At 40.9% G+C, this 24,871-nt stretch overlaps 1 protein-coding gene across 3 annotated transcripts in view; it reads right to left on the bottom strand.

The window, feature by feature from the left end:
- ALG9 (ALG9 alpha-1,2-mannosyltransferase) overlaps nt 1-24,871 on the bottom strand; it is a 111,689-nt gene that overhangs the window by 63,047 nt on the left and 23,771 nt on the right. For all 3 annotated transcript variants that reach the window (XM_061144561.1, XM_061144579.1, XM_061144569.1), the window contains exons 7-12: nt 20,862-20,949; nt 20,581-20,686; nt 6,700-6,822; nt 3,779-3,933; nt 1,408-1,537; nt 659-806 (exon numbers count right to left, since the gene is read on the bottom strand). In XM_061144561.1, coding sequence (XP_061000544.1) covers nt 659-806; nt 1,408-1,537; nt 3,779-3,933; nt 6,700-6,822; nt 20,581-20,686; nt 20,862-20,949 — 750 coding nt within the window. The remainder of the gene's footprint in view (nt 1-658; nt 807-1,407; nt 1,538-3,778; nt 3,934-6,699; nt 6,823-20,580; nt 20,687-20,861; nt 20,950-24,871) is intronic.

The raw sequence follows: 24,871 nt of genomic DNA on the forward strand, positions 1-24,871 counted from the left end.
ACAAGCTTTAATTAATCATTAATGACTGACACAGGATCTTTATCAAGGAAAAAGATATTAGCACCAGCTGAGCTGCCGCAGCCAGTCCCCAAATGAAACAACATGACTCATCTTAACCTGACTTCTCTTTTCCCTAAATAGGACTCTTCTCCATCTGAATAAAGCAGATCCAAAGGCACTCGGAGCCCACGCTATCACATCCAACCATAGACAGCACGGAGGAAAGCGGTGCACAGGTCTTAGCCACAGCTTTCCCAGGGTCCACAGGGTGAGAGAGAACGCTCACTGTCGCTGGACAACAACTGTGTCTTCTCTAAAAACACCCTAGACACTGAGAGTCTCTAAACTACTTTCAAAAGTGGGTTAACATGAGTTAGTCATAAAAATTTCAGCACGGATCCTCAGGAAGAGCCACGAGCAGGAGCCCAGGACCCACAGTGTCCTCAGAGGCCCCCAGCCTTCTGAGGCCAGGGCAGCGCTGGGTGCATCACCAAACAGGCCCTGGGCGCTCGGCACACTGCCCACGGCTGCCTGAGACGGCCAATCACTCAAACACTCCTGAAAAATCCAAAGCAGAGGAAAAACTAAGACGATACTGCCACAGATCTGCTATTTCTACCCCTTGATTTAAAACTCTGAGAATTAAAGGGCAACTTACTTCTCAGGCAGAAGGAAGCTGCTGGGAAAGCGATGCCACTCTTTTCCGACACAGACGTTGACGGGTCGGCCTTCAGGAACGGTGTGGATGGTGGGGTCTGTGGCAATTCGATAAAATTCTGGATACAAGTCAAGGGGTCCGTGATACCCTGGAATGAGAGAGGTGTGTGAAAGCCGAAGATGAGAGAGGTGAGATTCTGATATTTAATTACAACGTGTATTAGTATCCCACTGTGATCTGTGTGAGAGGTACATAGCAACTCCAGCAGGAAGCCCGCTCAACTGCTACCAAACGCCTCTATAGTCAGGAAGATGACTACAGCCGAGGCCTGATCTTTCCAGAAATCATTTGCTTTCTTGCCATTCTCTACACCCTCCACCTTTTTAATTTCATATTCTTTGAGCCCATTTCAATATTCTTGATCCAAATGAAGATTATAAGAAAGAATATAATCATGGGACTTGAGCCACAACTCTGCATCCTATGTTGAAGGCTTCCTTAATTCATTCTTTAAAAGAAAAAAAAATTAGTAAGAATAGAGAAGAAGTGTATAGTTATCACACTAAAAGGAATTCTCAATCTTCTCTTCAGTTCTAAGGTACAGATGTCACATCCCATTCTTAATACGAAGTCCACAAGTTCTCCACATAGAAAAGTCCTCCCCTTCAGCTTAAGCTGAATTGTATTAAACACTCACACGTCAACCAAGGTAAAGTGAGTATGGATTAAGTTACTGTCTGTACATCTACCTTTGAACAGTGCCACAGAGCGGGAAAAAGACAGGAGCCCGAACAGGAAGAGGGTTCCTAAGGCCAGCCAATTCGACGTCACGGTGTAATGCTCCAGGCGGTATCGCTGAAACACGAAGTGGTAACATTTCTAGAAGGAAAGAAAACCGTTCTGAGAAAAAAGATACACCTTGCAGAATACACATCATCACAGGACCTCACCGTAACTAAGAGGAAGGAAGCAGCAAAAGAGGTTCTACCAAGAGTCTGAGCATTTGCACACAGTGAGGTACCCACTCTACATTCTGAGATTAAAGCAAACTCTGCTAAATTGTCTGTAGATCACACTCCCCAGAGGGCTTGCTAAGAATGAAATCTCACTGGCTTCACAGGAAACTTATTTGGATATTTTCCTAGTGACTAAAGTCCTAATAATTTTTTTTTAAAAAAAATACTTAAATGAAAATGCTTTTGGTAGTTTTTTTTAAATATATGAAGTATTTCAATCTATTCTGATGTAACTGGTGATTAACCTTCACTTTCCTTACTGACAAGTTTTCATCAAAGTTTTTAGTAACAACAAAATGTCTCACGACCAAACAAGAAAACAGAATTCCCCTCATGGAACATTAGGAAAATGCTGTTAATTATATGCTAAACTATTTCACAAACTAGATGAATATCATTAAGAATATATACACACTTGCATGAGTTCTGCAGCCTTTCGGCACCTTCCCATGAGATTTCCTTCCTTCCTTCTTTCCCTCTCAGACTAGAACTACTTTTGGAAAGCAATTTTGCAATACTTAACAAGGGCCATAAATATGTTTGAACTCCTTTCATACTTTTTGGAATCTTTCCTAAGGAAACAATCCAAATACCTAAACAAAGATATTTATCCTAGCATTATTTATAATACTGAAATAAGTGAGCAACCTAAACTCTAACATAAATTATGTCTAACCATTATATACTACCAATTCAATATATTATGTATTACATAATAATGTTATATATTATATCCAACTCAGAACACTATATTGCTATTAAAATGATGCATATAGACATGGCAACATAATGATAATATTAAGAGGGATACAGTTACATGAACCTTAAAGTACAATCATAATAGATTCCGTTATATGATAGGCAAAAATGCTAGAAGGAGATTTTGTTAGGGGAGTAGGACTGATTTTAGAAAGAGGTAAAAGAAAAATTATCTGTGATGAAATTAAATTACTTTTATAATTAAAATTATTTTTTAAAACTATTGTCCTAACAAGGATGAGATTTTAAAACAGTATGCTAAATGAAAGAAGTCAATCACAAAAGCCCACATATTCTATGATTTCATTTATATGAAATGCCTAGAATAGGCAAAGCTATAGAGATACAAAGTAGATTAGCTGTTGTTTGTGGCTGAGGAGATATTGGGAGGGGGAGCTACAACAGCTAAAGGATACAGGTTTTTGAGACAATGAAAATGCTATAAATTGACTGGAGTAATGCTTACACAGATCTGTGAATAGCCTAGAAAACACTGTATCATATACTGTAAATGAGTAAATTCTGTGGTGTGTGAACTGTGCGTGCGTGTGTGCTAAGCCGTTTCAGTCCAGTCAGACTCTCTGAGACCCTATGGACTGTAGCCCGCCAGACTCTTCTGTCCACGGGATTCTCCAGGCAAGAATACTGGAGAAGGTAGCTGTGCCCGCCTCTAGGGGATCTTCCCCATCCAGGGACTGAACCCTTGTCTGTTTCATCTAAACCTGCATTGGTAGGCAGGTTCTTTACCACTAGCACCACCTGAGAGGCCCTTGTGAATTATATCTTATCATAAATCTGTTAAGGAAAAAAACCTATTACCCAAATTAATCCTTTTTTAATAATTGCAAATGGAGCAGAGGGTTTAAAAAAAAAAAAAAAAAAAAGAGTCTGACACTTCATTCATGATTAGTTCTGACCTGGACAGGTTTTAAGCCAGGATTACAATGTCCCATACTGCGAACTGCCTGAAGTAACTAACCCCAAACACCTAAGCCAGTTTCATTCAGGTTTCATAACCGAAGAACAGATGTTCCATCAGCTCTGCTGTGCTGTTACCAGTCTGTACTGGGCCCATATAATGACTTAAAAAAACTCCTTTCATAGCAATTGGGTTCTTGTTGGCAAGAAAGACAAATTATTACCAACACAAATTAACACTGCCAATATGTGATCAGCAAACAATAGTACAAACAACACCTAAGCAATCAAAGTTTTATGATCTGTATCAGCTTTAATGTACGGATACCATATCTTAGGGGGAAGCATTCTGTAATTTGCCTTTAAGCTTGTTGAATGATTTAATGTGAAACAGAATGAAGCAGACACACATTTCCCTGAAACTCACCTGAAGTGCAGAAAGGGCCACAGCACCACAGAGACATATAAGTGGATACACAGGGAAAAGAAATCTCTCCTCTTTATGAGGCTGGATGAAGAAAATTATAAACCAAATATACATTGGAGCCAAGGTAAGCCAATATGGGTGGCCTAAATTCTGAACTGTAAAACACAGAAAAAAAATCCACCTTTCACCATATTAGACCAAAACAGCACATTTACTTTCAAAGTTCTCTTGATCTTAAACTTAGGCATATACCCTAGGGCACCCCATAAAACATTTCAACTCTTTTATTCACACTTTCCCTGACATAATTAAGGAATCAAATAGAAAGAGGTATATACTTCTTAGCTCTCCCAAGAGATCCAACATTTAAAGGTAGGTACAATACTGGATTTAGCTGGAACACAAATGAATGTCAGGTGAATAGGTAATACAGCTTAATAATTTCTATACTGGATGAAGAAAAAAAAAAAAGACTTCTCTCTCTAGAGAGAGAGGAGTCCTGCCACTAAGACTGAAGATTCTTGAGATTAACCAAAAGCATGACATAAATTCATTTCTTAGATTTTAATTCTTCTGTTTACTACATTAATTTTCTTACGTATATACCAAATAGCTATAGATGAAAGGAAAGAAACAAAGTTGGATTCTCAAACTCATCACTGGTTTCTGTCAAGCTACATATGACAAAGAACTTGTTTCAAAGAATATATAAAAACATTCTTAAAGGAAGTTTGCTGATTGAGTTTTCTCTGCTGTTTGGTAATACTCATCCACTCTGTACCTCAAAATTAAAGCCAAGAATGTACTTTAAACCATATGAAAGAACTGCAGGAATTTAATGAACACTATGACCCTGGAGAAGGAAATGGCAACCCACTCCAGTATTCTTGCCTGGAAAACCCCATGGACCTAGGAGCCTGGTAGGCTACAGTCCACGGGGTCACAAAGAGTCGGACATGACTGAGGGACTTCACCTTCACCATGACCCAAGCACCTGCTGGAAAGTTCCTGTGGTCATGGTCAGGAACATGGACACCGAGAGATAAGCCTACAACCCAAAGTGAAGGCATCTCAAACTGTGCTCCTATTAGCGGTAAGGAGTAGTACATGGGAATCACTGACCAAGGGTGGATCGACAGCGCCCCCTGGTGTCCATTATGTCTACAATGAGCAAGCTGAGACGAAAGATCAGGGTTGTCCTCAGAGCCCACCCTAGCATTGCTGAACCTACTGCTCCTTAGTTATACATGCTTTTGAAAAACCAGGGTTTTTTTTTCAGCCTTGAGACATGCAGGATCTTAGTTTCCCAGCCAGGGACCAGGGATCAACCCCGCACCACCTGCAGTGGAAGTGCACAGACTTCTTAACCATCAGGGAAGTTCCTGCAGAAATTCTTTAGGAATAAACACTCTTGAACTGCAGTAACAAGTTTATCTTTTTTTCACTTATGAAATTTTAGGCTATAATTTAGGATATTTACCTTTCCAGGAAGTATTTTAGGTTGGAATTTTATTATAAGAAAAAAAGTTTATCTTCTACAAGTAAACAATCTTTTCCTCTTTTACATCTTAGAAGCTAACAAACATATTTTAAAAATATGGCCTAAAATTTTGGAACATCCTCTATAAAACATTTATAGTTTCTGTTAAACTATATTTCTGTTAAACTATGTTAAACATATTGTTTCTGTTATAAAACAAAAATTTTTTAAAAATATATAAAAAAATAATGTTTCTGTATATAAAATATACAAAATGCATAAAGAAAAAACAGAGTCCTCAATTTCTTACTAGGTGGACATGTGGGTACATGACACAATTTTAAACCAAAATTGGATTCCTACTTTAGAGAACAGCTTAATATACTATTTTTGTTTTTACTGTTTTTATACTTATATCACAAGCATTTACAAATATTCCACAAGTATACATTATTTTTATAGTCAGAAAAAACTACTTTTCAAAAAAAAAAAGAAAAGTGATCCTTAACACAAGGAATGGAGGAATGTGTTAATACCTCAAGGGAACAAACAGCTGAATCCAAACGTGGGACACTATGTACGCAAGATGAGTGACATGGTTTCTTTAGAAATCTTCAGAAGGACAAAGGTGAGGGGGGAACCTCTAGAAAAGCTTATGAAACGTAACACCAAATTCAGTATATGACTCATTAGATCCTGCTTTAAAAAAACTATAAAAGTTTTTTTTCAGACAGTGTAGGAATCTAAATACTACCTGGGCATTAGATGATATTAAGAAAAAACTGTTAATTTTGTTAGATAATGGCATCATGGTTATGTTACAACAAAAGTTCTAAAATAAAGCAAAAGTGACTCTGAAGGCTGCTCTCATATTCTATGAACACAGCAAACTCTTTATAAACTATTAACTGTAGAAAAGCAGAATGGGGAATGGTATGGAAGGATCACATAGCATCCAAACCAGACCAAAAAGTTGGAAATTAAATCTTCTTCCAAAACTCAAATGAATTTCTGCTCAGCTCTGTCTCCCAATCAGAGCAAGCATCAAATGTGGGGGAATCTCTACAAGGCTTAGTTTCCAGATTTTTGGTTGAATTTCCCAGAGATTGTTTGCCTCTATTTTTGATTATCTTAAGCAATTTACCATGCTAACATACACTCCTTTAAATACGCTTATCTCCGAAGGTTTTTTAAATGCTTCTGCCTCCCCAGATGATTCTGTAAATCATACAGACTTCCTCACTTGAAATTATTATCCAGATTATCACATAGGTTAACACAGGTAGAATAAACTATAAACAGAAATGGAAAAATGCAATAAGCCAACCATTTCCATAGGAAGAAAACGGAAAATAAAATAAGTAGATTGTTTTTTACTTCTTGGTATACATTGTTACTTCTCTTCCCTCCCCGCAAATCTATCATTCCTTATTCCACTTACCATGAAATCTCTGCAGTAGGAATTCCATGAGAGAGGTCAGTGGTAAGACCAGGAGGGCTAAAGCAAAGACTACATTAAAATTCAGAAATCCATTAATTAAATAGAAATACCAAGGTTCTGTGCCTGAGGGAAATAAAGAGACAAGAAATCATTAGTGGATGCCTCCAATACCTATGACAATGCTTGACTCACGGTGTTGCTTGTCAAGTAAATTCGATGATCCAGCAGCTCATGTAAGTGAGGGCCCACAAGCCACTCCTCCCCACCTTAGAAATCAGGTTTCAGATATTTAGCTATCATGACCACTATTGGTTGTTGTTCAGTCGCCAAGCTGTGTCCAACTATTCGAGACACCATGGACTGCAACATACCAGGCTGCCCTGTCCCTCACCATCTCCCAGAGTTTGTCCAAATTCATGTCCATTTAATGGATGATGCCATCCAACCATCTCATCCTCTGTCGCCCTCTTTTCCTTCTGCCGTCAATCTTTCCCAGCATCGGGGTCTTTTCCAGTGAGTCAGCTATTCACATCAGGTGGTCAAAGTACTGGAGCTTCAGCTTCAGCATCAGTCCTTCCAAAGAGTATTCAGAGTTGATATACTTTAAGATTAAGTGGTTTGATCTCCTTGCTTTCCAAGGGACTCTCAAGAGGCTTCTCCAGCACTGTAGTTTGAAAACATCAATTCTTCGGTGTTCTGCCTTCTTTATTGTTCATCTCTCACATCTGTACATGAGTACTGGACCACTATATCCAGCCCAAATGGGACTAATACTTTTCAGAAAACCAAACAATATAAACAGCTTAGCGGCCATCTTGTGATTTATAATAAGTATTTATTTGGTCTTCACTCCCATTCCTAGGAAAGAGCACCTAAAACGACCTACCTAATTCCTAAAGTGGTGAAAAGTGTCTTCTGTTATGCTAATTTGGGGACTTTTGGCAAAGTCCTAGGTAACCTCAGGATGGGGACTAGTTATGAGAGGAACCACCTAGTGATTGGAGGGTTAGAACTTTCAGTCCTGTCTTTCCCTCCTCTGGGAAGGGGAGAGGGTATAGCAATGGGGTTTGAACACCAATGGCCAGTGATTCAAGCAATGGTGCTCAAGTAATGAGACCTCCATAAAAACCCAAAAGGACAGTGTTCAGAGGGCTTCCGGGCAGGTAAACAGTAGGGAAGCACCACGGATCTTCCCGCCCACCCTGCCCTATGCATCTCTTCCATCTGCCTTGTCTCCTTTCTAATAAACTGGTCAACAGAAGTAAGTGTTTCTGGAGTCCTGGGAGCCGCGCCAGCAAATTAACTGAACCTGAGAAGGGGGCTGCCGGAACTTCTAACGTGGTCAGTCAGAAGCCCAGGTGACAACCTGAACTTTCAAAGGGCACGAAGCAGAGGCCTCCCCACCGAGGGCTGGGGGGTGGCGGGGTGGGTGCAGTCTTACAGGGCTGAGCTGTATATAAGCCCATACATATATGGGCCTTGCCTATCCGTGTATCCTATCACATTCTAGTATCCTTCCCCCTGATGTGCTCAACCACTTTTCAATAGTGTCTGCTGAAGGGGGACCTTCCACAAAAAGCAACGACTTGTCTTCCTGAGGAAAAGCATGTTCAGAGACCCAGACCCTGCTCAGCTTTTCGGAATCAGAATGAAACGTGACTGAAAACACAAGCCTTGCTCGCACAAGTTCTGATTCTTTAACTCCAAACCCTGAAACTCAGACGCTGAGAGACAGCCCCCATTGGCACATTCCGCCGGTTTTCATCTGCTCTTCCCTCGTGTGATTACTTCAATCAGGCCGTGAATGACACATGTGGGTTTTAATCACTGTGTGTTGTGACACCCGCCTTGCACCACACCAATTTCCTGCAATCAGCATTGCTTAAAAGGGTAATCAGAAGGCAGAGGAATACTCAGAAAAGCCTGACATTCCTGCAGCTTGCACAGCAAAATAAGATTAGAAACCAAACCCAAGAGGCGAGAAACATCTAAGGGAGGAGGAAGATGCAGAGGGGACCCTGGGGAAGGACTCAGGTCCGGCAGCGTGTCACCTTTAGGGAAAGCTCGCTCCTTCCTGTCGAAACACAGGGATAGGGGCTGTCCAGGAAGAGAGACTCTGTCCCAGGCCAAGCTCATTAGAGACATCTGTATCTTGTATTCTTTACAAATAACCTTTTAGGTTACAGAAAACTGCCTGCCTGCACAGTCGCTCCAGTTGCATCTGACTCTTTGCGACCCCATGGATGGTAGGTAGCCCGCCAGGCTCTTCTGTCCATAGGATTCTCCAGGCAAGAATACTGGAGTGGGCTGCCATTTCCTTCTCCTACAGAAAACTATTGGATGGTTTTATTTTCAAAATGGAAAATACACGTCTTCTCTGGGTTTTAATTACTATTTAACAGCACGTTTCCTAAATTGAGTCCTTTAGAAGTCCAGTTTCCAGAGAAGTCAGTTTTGGCACAATCATCTCCTGATGGCCAGTGTGGAGGCAATGCTATCAACCCTGACCCCCCTTTTTATTTACAAAATTCTGGAAATTTGACCCTGAGATGATAAAGCAGAGTGACTAGAAAAAAGGGGGTCACCCTTCATATCATCTGTTACAGATGCTTAAACATCAACAGATAAAAGCCTCTTTCTCTTGATCCTTGCTAATATATGCTTTTTCAAGGAAAGTGCTCTAGTGTTTTTCTCTTTATCACAATTTACTATGCCCTCCTGTTACGGCTGTCTATCTTTTTACCAAGGTATACTGTATGCTGAGATGTGGAGCCAAAAGCATTAAGTTGGTAACCTCAATTATTTTTATGTGTTAGGAGCTCATAGATCAAGTTCATAGCTAGGCTGTGAACATTTCGTAATAGACTGTTACTTCCCTGAAGGACCGGGTAGAAACTGGAGAATAAGTCAAAATTTGGGAAGGTTCAAGTGACAACAGTTTTAAAAACAAGGGTAAAAGGGGACCAAAAAATAGTGAATTCTGTTAACCAGTGTCCTCCCCTACTTGATAAGGCATCTACCTGAAAAGAGTAAAAACTTGTATCTTTTTCCAGGGAGATACTCAACACTGCTCTCAGAAATTATCAAAAAGTGAACTATGTATTATAGAAAAAAATATGTCAGAATGACAAGCTAAGCATTTAACTCGTGCAGAATGTAAGGTGAAAGGAAGCTGGAAGCAGGGTCTTTGCAGAGGGGGACTCACCTATCTCCCTTTTACGGAAAGTGCCTCAATCCCTTTCAATCAAATGAGCTCAAGGGAGCTTTGTCAGAGATTAAAGAAGAAGGGATAATGTTTACTGTTCCACTGACTGAATGAAGGGGAACTACTTTATAGACCTACAGTTTTACAGAACTCTAGGAACTAAATTACAATAAATCATCCTTATAAATGTCAAATTTGTGCCACCAAGAGGAAACCTCCACCGAGGTTCAACACAAATGATTAACAAAAGAAAGAAGGCTCTAGAACAGGTGACCCTAAGCATGCCTCCAAAGCCTCCTCTGGGGCTTCATCCTCTGCTGCTGCAGGAATGGAAAGCTGTGGGCCTTCTGACCAAGGGCTCTAGCCTTTACCTTCTGAAATCTCCCATCCTGTGGTCTGACAGATTCGATAAGACAGACAGGCACGGATCATATCCTAAGCTCCAAGTGGGATCCCTGAGCAGACCCGCTGTCGTTTTTGGGGGAAGAGCACTTCTTACACCCGTCCTCCCACACCTGTCCTCCCACGCTTCTCCTCCCGGGCCTGTGTTCTCATCAGAGAGCACAGCTCTTCACACAAAAATACTCAACCTCAACATCTGAGAACTTGAAATGTTACAAGGGGAAGAGGCCAAATCAGTGCCAAGCCCAGTCACTTTCGTTTTTGCAACACAAAATTTCACCTTTTGATCTTTGACCCCATAGAGACGTTTCACCTACAACTTTGCAACTTCCATGTCTACACTACTCTAAATTTCCCAAGCATCAAGTATTCTTGACCTCATCCAAGTAATAGTTGTGAAAAATTGCCTCTGTCCCCTGGCTTCAAAAGACAAGAGTCAGTCCAGGCCTGGAATGTGTCGTTAATAAATGTTATTTGGCCAAGAAAGTATAGAAAGGTCCCTTTGAAAACCAGGAACAATAGAATAAATATTTACAGATTTTCCTCAATTTATGATGGGGTTAAGTCCTGATAAACCCATCATCAACTAAAAACATCATAAGTCAAAATCACATTTAATACACCTAGCATACCAAACATTATAACTCACCCTAGCCTACCTCTAACGTGGTCAGAACACTTACATTAGCCTACAGTCGGGCAAAACTCACCTAATACCAAGCCTGCTTTATAAGACAGTGTTGACGGTCTCATGTAATTTACTGGCTACTGTACTGAAAATGAAAAACAGAATGGTTGTCCAGATAAAGAATGGCTGTAAGAACTTCCACGGTTTACCCTCATGACGAGTGGCTGACTGGGAAGTGTAGCTCACTGACACTGCCCAGCATCACGAGACATACCTTATCACTGGAAAAAGATCAAAATTCAAAGTATAGTTTCTACTGAATATGTATTGCTCTCACACCATCATAAAGTCAAAGAAAATCATAAGTTGAAACACCGTAAGTTGGGGTGGGTTCTAAGTAGCTTTAGTCACGTCCAACTCTTTACGACCCCATGGACTGTAGCCCACCAGGCTCCTGTGTCCATGGGATTCTCCAGGCAAGAATACTGGAGTGGGTAGCCATGCCCTCCTCAGGGGATCTTCCCGACCTAGGGATCGAACCCGCGTCTCTTATGTCTCCTGCACTGGCAGGTGGGATCTGTACCACTAGCACCACCTGGGAGCCCCATGAGTTGGGGACCATCTGCATATTATTACAATCACAATGGAGAGATTGACATTATCTTGCTTACGCCTGTGTAGTTCTTACCTAAAATTGGCTACTGCTGTAAAACTACCTTAAATTTTTAAAAACGAACTCAATATTAATCTTTTTGTTTCAGCAGTCCGACATTTGACATTCTATTTTTCTGCAATGTACCCACCTAGTGTCTTCCTGGCAAACTCCTACTCTTCCTTCCAGCTCAGCTCAAAGACCACCCCCTCTAGGAAGTCTTTCCTGACACCAACAGATGAACTTGCTCCTTCAAATCCCTGACTATCATTCCACTGCTGCACATAACACATTGGACTATAATTACCTATTCATGTGTGTGCAGCCTTATCAGACAGCAAATTCTACGAGGAGGATAATCAATGCTCAAAAGCAACTGATTGAATGTTTCTTTAACTGAAGTCATTTATCCATTCATTCAAGAAGTATTTATAGGCTTATTAGGTTCTTATATGTAAGAAAACACTAAGAGATGTATGCAAGAACAATCAGCATAAAGCACTTAATCTAAAATTTTCAGATTAAAAAACTAGGTGCCATAGCTAACAAAGCACTTGAGGTGGGAGACTCTTAAAAAATAGTTGAAATAATGCCAAACAAGTGAGAGTTTCCATGACAAGGACATGCTGTCTGTCTGACAACTGTACAGCAGCAAAGCATCTCTTAAAACATAAGCCTCAGGACTTCCCTGGTGGTCCGGTAGTTACGAATTCCCCTCGCAGTGCAGGGGACGAGGGTTTAATCCATGGTGGGGGAATCAGGATCTCACACGCCAAGACTGTACTTTCAGGGATCGTTTCTATGCAGTCTACAGCTTCAATGTAATCCCTATCAAATTACCAATGGCACTGTTCACAGAACTAGACAAAAAATTGCACAATTCATATGGAAACACAAAGACCCCAAATAGCCAAAGCAGTCTTGGGAAAGAATGGAGCTGGAGGAATCAACCTGCCTGACTTCAGATTAAACTACAAAGCTACAGTCATCAAGACAGTAAGGTACTGGCCCCAAAACAGAAATACAGACCAATGGAACAAGACAGAAAGCCCAGAAATGAACCCTTGTACCTGTGGGTACCTTATTTTTGACAAAGGAGGCAAGAATATACAATGAGGCAAAGACAGCCTCTTCAATAAATGGTGCTGGGAAAGCTAGACAGCTACATGTAGAAGAATGAAATTAGAACACTTTCTAACCCCATACACAAAGATAAATTCAAAATGGATAAAAGACCTAAACGTAAGACCAGAAACTATAAAACTCCTAGAAGTAAACACAGGCAGAACACTCGACATAAATCAAAGCAAGATCCTCTATGACCCAACTCCTAGAGTAATGGAAATAAAAACAAAACTAAACAAGTGGGACCTGATTAAACGTAAAAGCTTTTGCACAGCAAAGGAAACTATAAGCAAGGTGAAAAGACAAGCTTCAGAATGGGAGAAAATAATAGCAAATGAAACAACTGACAAATGATTAATTTCCAAAATATACAAGCAGTTCATACAACTCAATGCCAGAAAAACAAACAACCCAATCAAAAAGTGGGGAAAAAAAAAAATCTATACAGACACTTCTCCAAAGAAGACATACAGATGGCGAACAAACACATGAAAAGATGCTCAACATTGCTCATTATTAGAGAAATGCAAATCAAAACTACAAAAAGATATCACCTCACACTGGTCAGAATGGCCATCATCAAAAGTCTACAAATGATAAATGCTGGAAGGGAATGGAGAAATGGAGAAAAGGGAATGCTCTTGCACTGTTTGTAGGAATGTGAATTGATACAGTCACTATGCAAAATGGTATGGAGATTCCTTAAAACACTAGGAATAAAACCACCATGTGACCCAGCAATCCCACTCCTAGGCATATACCCTGAGGAAACCAAAACTGAAAAAGACACATGTATCTCACTGTTCATTGCAGCACTATTTACAGCTAGAACATGGAAGCAACCTAGACGTCCATGACAGATGGATGGATAAAGAAGTTGTGGTACATATACACAATGGATTATTACTCAGCCATAAAAAGGAATGCATTTGAGTCAGTTCTGATGAGGTGAATGAACCCAGAACCTATTACACAGACTGTAGTGAGTCAGAAAGAGAAAGATCATATTCTAACGCAAATATATGGAATCTAAAAAAATGGTACTGAAGAATTTATTTACAGGGCAGCAGAGGAGAAACAGACATAGAGAATAGACTTATGAACATGGGGAGAGGGAAGGAGAGGGTGAGATGTATGGATAGAGTAACATGGAAACTTTCATTACCATATGTAAAATATATAGCCAATGGGAATTTGCTCTATGTCTCAGGAAACTCAAACAGGGACTCTGTATCAATCCAGAAAGGGGCAGGAGATGGGAGGGAGGTTCAAAAGGGAAGGGATATATGTGTACCTATGTTGAGGTTTGACAGAACACAAAATTCTGTAAAGCAATCATCCCTCAACAAAAAAAATAAAATAAATAAATAAAAATTTTAAAAAAGATCTCACATGCCACAGAACAACTAGGCCTGCATGCCACAAATACTGAGTCTACATGCTCCAGAGCCCACAGGCCACAACTAGAAAGTTCACGTTCTTCACAACTAGAGAGTCTGTGTGCCGCAACGAAAAATCCCACATGACACAACTAAGACCCAACACAGCCAAGTAAACAAATACATATTTTAAAAAAGGTTAGTCTCTCATATTTACTGAATGGACTCAACAATTACCATAAAATTAGCTGACAATGGTAAAGTACTACTTTGTCTGGTCAAAGTATGGTTTTTCCAGTCGTTATGTATGGATATGAGAGTTGGACTGTAAAGAAAGCTGAGCACCGAAGAATTGATGCTGTTGAACTGTGGTGTTGGAGAAGACTCTTGAGAGTCCCTTGGACTGCAGGGAGATCCAACCAGTCCATCTTAAGGGAAATCATTTCTGAATATTCACTGGAAGGATGGATGCTGAAGCTGAGACTTTGGCCTCCTGATGCGAAGAACTAACTCATTGGAAAAGACCCTGATGCTGGGAAAGATTGAAGGCGGGAGGAGAAGGGGACAACAGAGGATGAGATGGTTGGATGGCATCATTGACTCGAAGGACATGAGTTTGAGTAAGCTCTGGCAGGTGGTGATGGACAGGGAAGCCTGATGTGCTGAAGTCCATGGGGTTGCAAAGAATCGGACATAGCTGAGCGACTGAACTGATTCTTTTTTTAAATTAATTATTTTGGTTGCACTGGGTCTTTATTGCTGCACATGGGCTTTCCCTAGTTGCAGAGTGTGGGGGTTACTCTCTAGTAGCTATTCTCTAGGTGCATGGGCTTCTCATTGCGGTGTGCAGAGCACAGGCTCCAGGGCGCGTGCACTCAAGCAGCAGGGGCACACAGGCTCAGTAGTTGCGGCCTGCAGGCTCCAGAGTTCGGGTTCGGGCTCAGTAGTTGCTGCACCTGGTTTTAGTTGCTTCACGGCCTGTGATCAGGACACTTATGTAGATAAGGAGGAGTACTCCAGAATGTGTTCATTCTTTCACTCATGAATGAGAAATCTTTACTAAAGACCGAGAATACAGAAAGACTACCGACTCCTAGATGGAAGAAATATTCTCTGCAAGCCTGCTAAAGCAAAATGGTGTTAACATGGAAATCAGACACTCCTGAAGATTTGTCAAATCCAAAGATGAGAAAAAAGCAAGAAAACTTCTACCAGCAAAGAACACCCCCTAAAGTCTGGTTGACTACACATCAGTCCTGTGGATGCCCAGTAGGACAGTTCTCTAGGGAAGCATATGGTCAGTGGTAAAGAATCCGCCTGCAGTATAGGAAACGTGGGTCCAATCCCTAGGTCAGGAAGAAGATCCCCTGGAGAATGAAATGGCAACCTACTTCAGTATTGTTGCCTGGGAAATCCCATGGACAGAGGAAGCTGATGGACTACAGTCTGTTGTTCTTAAGCCATTCATCCACGTCGGACTCTGCAACACCATGAACTGCAGCACGCCAGGTTTCCCAGTCCTTCACTGTCTCCCGGAGCTTGCTCAAACTCAAGTCCACTGAGTCGGTGATGCCATCCAACCATCTCGTCCTCTGTCGTTCCCTTCTGTCCTCAACCTTTCCCAGCATCAAGGTCTTTTCCAATGAGCGAGCTCTTGCATCATGTGGCCAAAGTAATGGAGCTTTAGCCTCAGCATCAGTCCCTCCAATGAATATTCAGGATTAATTTCGTTTAGGATTGACTGCTTAGATAACCTTGCAGTTCAAGGGACTCTCAAAAGTCTTCTCCAACACCACAATTCAAAAGCATTAATTCCTTGGCTGCTGCTGCTGCTAAGTCACTTCAGTTGTGTCTGACTCTGTGTGACCCCATAGATAGCAGCCCACCAGGCTCCCCCGTCCCTGAGATTCTCCAGGCAAGAACACTGGAGTGGGTTGCCACTTCCTTCTCCAATGCATGAAGGTGAAAAGAGAAAGTGAAGTTGCTCAGTTGTGTCTGACTTTTAGCAACCCCATGGACTGCAGCCTACCAGGCTCCTCCATCCATGGGATTTTCCAGGCAAGAGTACTAGAGTGGGTTGCCATTGCCTTCTCTGAATTCCTTGGCATCCAGCCTTATTTATGGCCCAACTATCACATCCATACATGACTACCGGAAAAATCATAGCATGATTATATGAAGCTTTGGCAGCAAAGTAATGTCTCTGTTTTTTAATCTGCTGTCTACGTTGGTCATAGTTTTTCTTCCAAGGAGCAAGCATCTTTGAATTTCATGGCTGCAGTCACCATCTGCAGTAATTTTGGAGCCCAAGAAAATAAAGTCTGTCACTGTTTCCCCATCTATTCGCCATGAAGTGATGGTACCGGATGCCATGATCTTAGCTTTTTGAATGTTAAGTTTTAAGCCAGTTTTTTCACTGTCCTCTTTCACTTTTATCAAGAGGCTCTTTAGTTCCTCTTTGCTTTCTGCTGTAAGGGTGGTGTCATCTGCATATCTGAGGTTATTGATATTTCTCCTGGCAATCTTGATTCTAGCTTGTGCTTCCTCCAGCCCAGCGTTTCTCACGATGTACTCTGCATATAAGTTAAATAAGCAGGGTTACAATATACAGCTTTGACGTACTCCTTTCCCTATTTGGAACCAGTCTTTTGTTCCATGCCTGGTTCTCACTGTTGCTTCTTGACAGGCATACAGATTTCTCAAGAGGCAGGTCAGGTGGTCTGGTATTCCCATCTCTTTCAGAATTTTCCACAGTTTGTTGTAATCTACATAGTCAAAGGCATTAGCATAGTCAACAAAGCAGAAGTAGATGTTTTTCCCTTGCTTTTTCTAGGATCCAACAGATGTTGGCAATTTGATCTCTGGTTCCTCTACCTTTTCAAAATCCAGCTTGAACATATGCAAGTTCTCGGTTCACGTACTGTTGAAGTCTAACTTGGAGGATTTTGAACATGACCTTGCTGCCATGTGAAATGAGTGAGATTATGGAGCAGTTTGAACATTCTTCGGTACTGCCCATTGTTGGTACTGGAATGAAAACTGATCTTTTCCAATCCTGCGGCTACTGCTGAGATTTCCAAATTTGCTATCATTTTGAGTTCAGCACTGTCACAACATCATCTTTTAGGATTTGAAATAGTTCAGCTGGAATTCCATCACCTCCACTAGCTTTGCTCCTAGTGAGGCTTCCTAAGGCCCACTTGATCTCGCACTTCAGGATGTCTGGCTCTAGGTGAGTGATCACACCATCATGGTAATCAGGGTCATTAGACATTTTTTGTACAGTTCCTCAGGGTATTCTCGCCACCTCTTCTTAGCATCTTCTGCTTCTGTTAGGTCCCTACCACTTCTGTCCCTTATTGTGCCCATCTTTGCATGAAATGTTCCCTTGGTATCTCTCATTTTCTTGAAGAGATCTCTAGTCTTTCCCATTCTATTATTTTCCTCTATTTCTTTGCATTGATCACTTAGCAAGGCCTTCTTATTGTTGCTAATATTTGGAACTCTGCATTCAGATGGGTATATCTTTCCTTTTCTCCTTTGCCTTTCACTTCTCCTTTTCTCAGCTATTTGTAAAGCCTCCTCAGACGACCATTTTGCTTTTCTGCATTTTTTTCTTCTTGGGGAAGGTTTTCATAGCTGCCTCCTATACAATGCATGAACCTTGGTCCACAGTTCTTCAGACACTCTGTCTATCAGATGTAATCCCTTGAATCTATTTGTCACTTTCACTGTATAATCGTAAGGGATTTGACTTAGGTCATACCTGAATAGCCTAGTGGTTTTCCCTACTTTCTTCAATTTCAGTCTGAATTTGGCAATAAGGAGTTCATGATCTGAGCCACAGTCAGCTCCCAGTCTTATTTTTGCTGACTATATAGAGCTTCTCCATCCTCGGCTGCAAAGAATATAATCAATCTGATTTCAGTGTTGACCATTTGGTGACGTCCATGTGTAGAGTCATCTTATGTGTTGTTGGAAGACAGTGTCTGCTATGACCAGTGCGTTGTCTTGTAAAACTCTGTTAGCCTTTGCCCTGTTACATTTTGTACTTCAAGGCCAAACTGGCCTGTTACTCCAGGTATCCCGTGACTTCCTACTTTTGCATTCCAGTCCTCTATGATGAAAAGGACATCTTTTTTTGGTATAACTGGCAAGTAACTTCTGCCATCTTGGAGGTAACTCGCTGGCTACAGTCCATGGGGTCACAAAAGAGTCAGACACGACTTAGTGAGTGAACAACAACAATAATGTGAGAATAATTCCCTCTGTCCCAGTAAAGCTTCTCCTATCACTAGGACAGTGATCACTTCCTGGACATTCAAAATGGCAAAATCTGAACTGAAGCTAAGCCAGGTTCACTAAAGCAGGCGAAACAGAGCCCCAAGGACTCTTCCCCATAAAACACTGGTTGAAACGAACAGCAGATGCCAACATCCAGGCAGGCTGGCCACTGCTCTCCTGATCCCAAAACCTACCCACTGTCAAACTAGAAATATAAACTTAGGTCAGAATTTATTCGTTTTTCACTACTCTGTCTACCAATGTACTTATTTTTAGATGTAAAAACTTAACCAATCTAGAGGAATATACAAACTACAAAACTTTCACAGACTCTCACACAAAGTTTTACAAATAAGCAGTCAGAATACCAATATGTAATAACCCATTTAAAAGGTAGAGAAGTCAATTTTTCAAAATTAAACTCAAATTCACACAATTTATTCACCCATATATAATGCACATTATGCTTCTAATAGGTTCCCATAAATCAAGTTCTAATATGCAATCCAGATCCAGAAGTAGAGTCCCCCTTCTACTGTCTTGTGGAATCAAATAAAATTTTACAAGTAAACTAAAACAATGGGCAAATGAAAACATGCAGCTCTCCTGAGATAAAGGGAGACCTCTAGAGGCAAAAGCTGAAAACTGGGACTTTTTCCCATATCCTTAGGGATCTTAGAGCCACATAAAGAAGTCTTAAAATTCCTTCACTTAGCAATAATTCTCTATGCAGTTTGTAAATTCATTTTATTTTTAACCTACTACTTGTCATCTAAAATGACAATATTCCCCAAATCCCAGGTGGTGGTTGTTCCATCGCTAAGTTGCATCTGACTCTTTGTGACCCCATGGACTCTTGCCCAATTAAATTTCATTCACACACTTACTTTAAATCTTATTCAATCTGTTGGTTCTGTTGCAAAGTGGTAAAGAAAAAAGGGCATGGGTTAAACTGATTAGAGAGACAGAGATAACATTAATGTGCTTCACACCAGAGTCTAAGATAATCACATACACAGAAAGATCTAAGATCTTCAAAAGGTTAAGGTAGAACAAACTATATTTATTTAATGAGAAGTTGTCTTATAAAATGTTTACTGACTTGACTGATCAGATCAAAAAGATCTCCAGCTTATTCCTCTCTAGTGGTCACTAACTCAAATGCCCTCAGGCGCGCCCCCCCCCCCTCAAAAAAAACCCCAAAAAACAGGCTCCAGGGCTGGTTGGAAAAGGGAAAAAAATAAAAGACTATCTGAGAGAAAACCATCAGGCAAGGGGTAGAGATGGTGAGAGACTGGAGAACCAACCCCAGATTGTCCCACCACAGGTGGCTTAGACGGTAAAGAACTCACCTACAATGCAGGAGACCTGGGCTCAATCCCTGGGTTGGGAAGATCCCCTGGAGCAGGAAATGGCAACCCACTCCAGTATCCTTGCCTGGAGAATTCCATGGACAGAGGAGCCTGGTAGGCTACAGTCCATGGGGTCACAAAGAGTCGGACACAACTTAGCAACTAAACCACCACCAGACTAAAGGCATTCCGTTTTTTCCCCTCTTAGTGCTAAACTGGCCAAACTATCCACCCTCTCAAGCTGACCTCACCGTCATTTGCTACACTTTGTCTACAGATTTTGTGAACTTTCTCCCTTAATGCAAAATACTAAAGTAACACAAATTATTGGGTTGGCCAAAAGGTTCATTCAGGTTTTGGCCAACCCAATAAAAAAAACGAAAAAGGAAAACCAAATGTGTACTTGTATAGAGAATGCCTGGAGGAATATTTTCCAAGGTGTTAACAATAGCTATCTGGCGATGATGGGATTATGAATGTCTTAATTTTCTTATTTTTGTTACTATATTGATTTTCTAATGAGAAGAGAAGAAAGTAACTTAATTTTGAATGAGTAGCCTCAAAAGCCAATGCATGCCCGACAGAGTCCTTACCACTCTGTAACTGAGAATAAGAGGCTGAGAGACTAACAGGAAGCCAGAACTGAGTATCACATTAATCAAGGAAAAATATTTAGTTGCCACATACCATCACTGTGCTGTGTTCAAGCATCATTTATTTTTAAATAAGAAAGATTACCTTTTGTTTAAATAACAAAAGGCTATCTTTGATAAATGAGGCAACTGAATTGAAATGTCAAAGTTGAGGCCAATTAAACTATCCTCCAACTCTCCCCTAACTTCATACAGCCTTACCATAAAGATCAGGTCCATGAGGAGTAAAGACATTATACAAAACGATGTTGAGTGGTGCAACCACCAGCTTCCCATAATAGTAGCTGTCAATGACCACCACAGGCACCTAAAACAGAGCAGAAAACAAAGCAATTGTAGAGTTTTGCTCTGGAAGTATCCTCACAATGCTATAGATTTCAGAATGAAAAACAGAATCAACTCCTAATGTTCTCTTTTCCATCCACACCACAGGTTGCTTTCATTACAACGTTAGAACAAAATAAGATAAAAAGACAACTCACCAGAAACAGCATTAGAGCAACCAATGACCAATGAAAGAAACTCTTCCACCTGTGTTTCATGATCAGCAGATCAAAGGCAATAGGTAAACTATTTAACAGAAAAACAGAAAGTGGGTAGTTAAATACTCAGAGAACACAGACTCAAACAGGACAGATTCACACATAACTCATGCTGAATTGAGAATCAAATGTCTCCAGCAATTATTGTGAGGGAAGAAAACTGGTACATGAAAGGATGCCTTCTCAAAAATAAAAATGTGATCTCTTCACAGGAGTCATCAGAGGATGATGCATTCCACAGTGCACAAGAAATACAAATACTCAGCTTTGGAGTGAGCTCCATTTTATATGTATTTATGTGCAGTGGGCATTTACAATATATTAATCATAACTAAACTACCCTGTTGTCCTACTCCCACCCTGCCAAATAAATACTTATTTCTCCCTTCCAAGATTTATTAACATTTTAGTAATAAAATAATATCACACACTTTCACTTCAATTCTGATATATCCCTTTCCAATATGTAATATTGTTCCAATATGCAATATTTGCCCTTCTTCCTTTCACTTGACTTTCTCAAGCAAGTAGCATGTGTGTGTTGCCTTCACTATTTCTTCCTTAAGGCCTAACATCAAGTTATTAAGACTGATCTGAGGTCACCAGGAATTTCCTCTCTGCCAGACCCAGCATCTTTCCACAACTGCATCTCCCTTTGTCTTTCTGTTGCACTTGACACAAAGCATCTGTTCCTTCCTCTTCAGACTCCCTGGCTCCGATGTTCTTTTCTGGGCTCTTCCTAGTCCTCCTTGCAGGCTTTTTTCCCTGTCCCATGGTGTGCTTTACCATGGGCCTGGCTCCCAAAGGCAAGGTTCTACTTTTCTCTCTCTACACTCATCTCCTCCGCAGATGCTTCAACTCCTGTTCCATGAACAATCACCTTCACATTCATGACTTCGTAATCTAGGACACTAGTCAGAGCCTTTACCATGCTCCAATCACAATGAATTCCCTCCCACACCAATCTATTTACTGACACCGAATCCACCCAGTGTTAACTACAGGCTCTGCTCCTGCCTCCTCCACGAGATCTCTGCATTTACATGGCACTGTCATAGCTATCATCTATTTGGCCATGTCATGTGGACATCTCTCTATGACTTGAAATTCCACCTTCTATTAACTAAATATTGTATTAACATTCCATTTTTTTAGATTTTTTTTTTCCTCCCCAACTAGTTAACATTTCCATGAAAATGTTAGCTGCTCAGTTGTGTCTGACTCTGCAACACCATGAACTGTTGTCCCCCAGGCTCCTTCTGGCCACGGAATTCTCCAGGCGAGAATACTAAAGTGGGTTGCCATTCCCTTCTCCAGGGGATCTTCCCAATCCAGGGATTGAACCCGGTCTCCTGCATTGCAGGCACATTCTCTACCATCTGAACCACCAGCTACATTTCCATACCAGCTGCATGTCTCCTTTGATAAGTCAATAAATGAGAGCACAGTGCTGAGTGATTAACTGTGATCCCGAAATCACTTATCAAAAGACAGACTAATCAAAACACCCAAACTCAGAGGTATTTGAGGAACTCACAAAGTTGAATGTAGATCCAGTAAAGAGGAAAAGGAATGGAGAAACTGAGAAGAGGAGGATGGAGATGTAAAAATGAGGAAACCATGAGGCCTTGTGAGTCACATTAAAGTCTGGACACCATCACTAGAAAGGAATGAAGTACTGATACATGTCATAGCGTGGATGACTCTCGGAAACATGTTAAGTAAAAGAAGCCAGACACAGAAGACCATACAGTATGATTCTATTTATATAAAATCTCCAGAACAGGCACATGAAGTAGATTTTTGTGTTCAGAGACACAAAGTAGATTAACGGATGTCAACCTAGACAGCATATTAAAAGGCAGAGACATTACTTTGCCAACTAAGGTCCGTCTAGTCAAAGCTATGGTTTTGCCAGTAGTCATGTATGGATGTGAGAGTTGGACTATAAAGAAAGCTGAGCACTGAAGAATTGATGCTTTTGAACTGTGGTGTTGGAGAAGACTCTTGAGAGTCCCTCAGACAGCAAGGAGATCCAACCAGTCCATCCTAAAGGAAATCAGTCCTGAATATTCATTGAAAGTACTGATATTGAAGCTGAGACTCCAATACTTTGGCCACCTGATGCAAAGAACTGACTCATTTGAAAAGTCCCGGATGCTGGGAAAAATTGAAGGCAAGAGGAGAAGGGGATGACAGAGGACGAGATGGTTGGATAGCATCACTGATTCCATGGACAAGAGTTTGAATAAACTCCAAGAGTTGGTGATGGACAGGGAGGCCTGGCATGCTGCAGTCCACGGGGTTGCAAAGAGTTGGACATGACTGAGAAACTGAACTGAAGACTGGTGGGTTTGGGGACAAAAGGAAGTTACTGCTGAAGGGTACAGGTTTCTTTTAGGGATGATCAATGTTCTAAAACTGACTCTGAAAATAAATAAATAAATAAAACTGACTCTGGTGATGGCTGTATAACTGTATAAAAACCATTGAACTACATATGTTAAGTAAGTGAATTATATGGTATATTACATATAAGGTATATTACTGAATTACATCTCAGTAAAGCCATTTAAAAAAATGTTTGGATACCACAGAGCAGGGGTTGGCCAACTTTTTATTTAAGGGACCTGATAGAGTTAAATAAGCAGGGTGACAATATACAGCCTTAATGTACTCCTTTTCCTATTTGGAACCAGTCTGTTGTTCCATGTCCAGTTCTAACTGTTGCTTCCTGACCTGCATAGAGATTTCTCAAGAGGCAGGTCAGGTGGTCTGGTATTCCCATCTCTTTCAGAATTTTCCACAGTTTATTGTGAGCCACACAGTCAAAGGCTTTGGCACAGTCAATAAAGCAGAAATAGATGTTTTTCTGGAACTCTCTTGCTTTTTTGATGATCCAGAGAATGTTGGCAATTTGATCTCTGGTTCCTCTGTCTTTTCTAAATCTAGCTTGAACATCTGGAAGTTCACGGTTCATGTATGTGGAAGTCTGGCTTGGAGAATTTTGAGCAATACTTTACTAGTGTGTGAGATGAGTGCAATTGTGCAGTAGTTTGAACATTTTTTGGCATTGCCTTTCTTAGGGATTGGAATGAAAACTGACCTTTTCCAGTCCTGTGGCCACTGCTGAGTTTTCCAAATTTGCTGGCATATTGAGTGCAGCACTTTCACAGCATCATCTGTTAGGATTTGAAATAGCTCAACTGGAATTCCATCACCTCCACTAGCCTTGTTCATAGTGATACTTCCTTGTCACCCTGCTTATTTAATTTATATGCAGAGTACATCATGAGAAACGCTGGGCTGGATGAAGCACAAGCTGGAATCAAGACAGCTGGGAGAAATATCAATAACCTCAGATATGCAGATGACACCACCCTTAGGGCAGACAGCGGAGAAGAACTAAGGAGCCTCTTGATGAAAGTGAAAAAGGAGAGTGAAAAAGTTGGCTTAAAGCTCAACATTCAGAAAACTAACATCATAGCATCTGGTCCCATCACTTCATGGCAAATAGATGGGGAAACAGTGGAAACAGTGGCTGACTTTATTTTGGGGGGCTCCAAAATTACTGCAGATGGTGACTGCAGCCATGAAATTAAAAGATGCTTACTCCTTGGAAGGAAAGTTATGAACAACCTAGACAGCAGAGACATTAAAAAGCAGAGACATTACTTTGTCAACAAAGGTCCGTCTAGTCAAGGCTATGGTTTTCCCAGTAGTCATGTATGGATGTGAGAGTTGGACTATAAAGAAAGCTGAGCACCAAAGAATTGATGCTTTTGAACTGTGGTATTGGAGAAGACTCTTGAGAGTCCCATGCACTGCAAGGAGATCCAACCAGTCCATCCGAAAGGAAATCAGTCCTGGGTGTTCATTGGTAGGACTGATGTTGAAGCTGAAACGCCAATATTTTGGCCACCTGATGTGAAGAGCTGACTCACTTGAAA

Source organism: Dama dama, chromosome 1 (genome assembly GCF_033118175.1).
Source record: "Dama dama isolate Ldn47 chromosome 1, ASM3311817v1, whole genome shotgun sequence".
In the NCBI taxonomy this organism is placed as follows: Eukaryota; Metazoa; Chordata; class Mammalia; order Artiodactyla; family Cervidae; genus Dama; species Dama dama.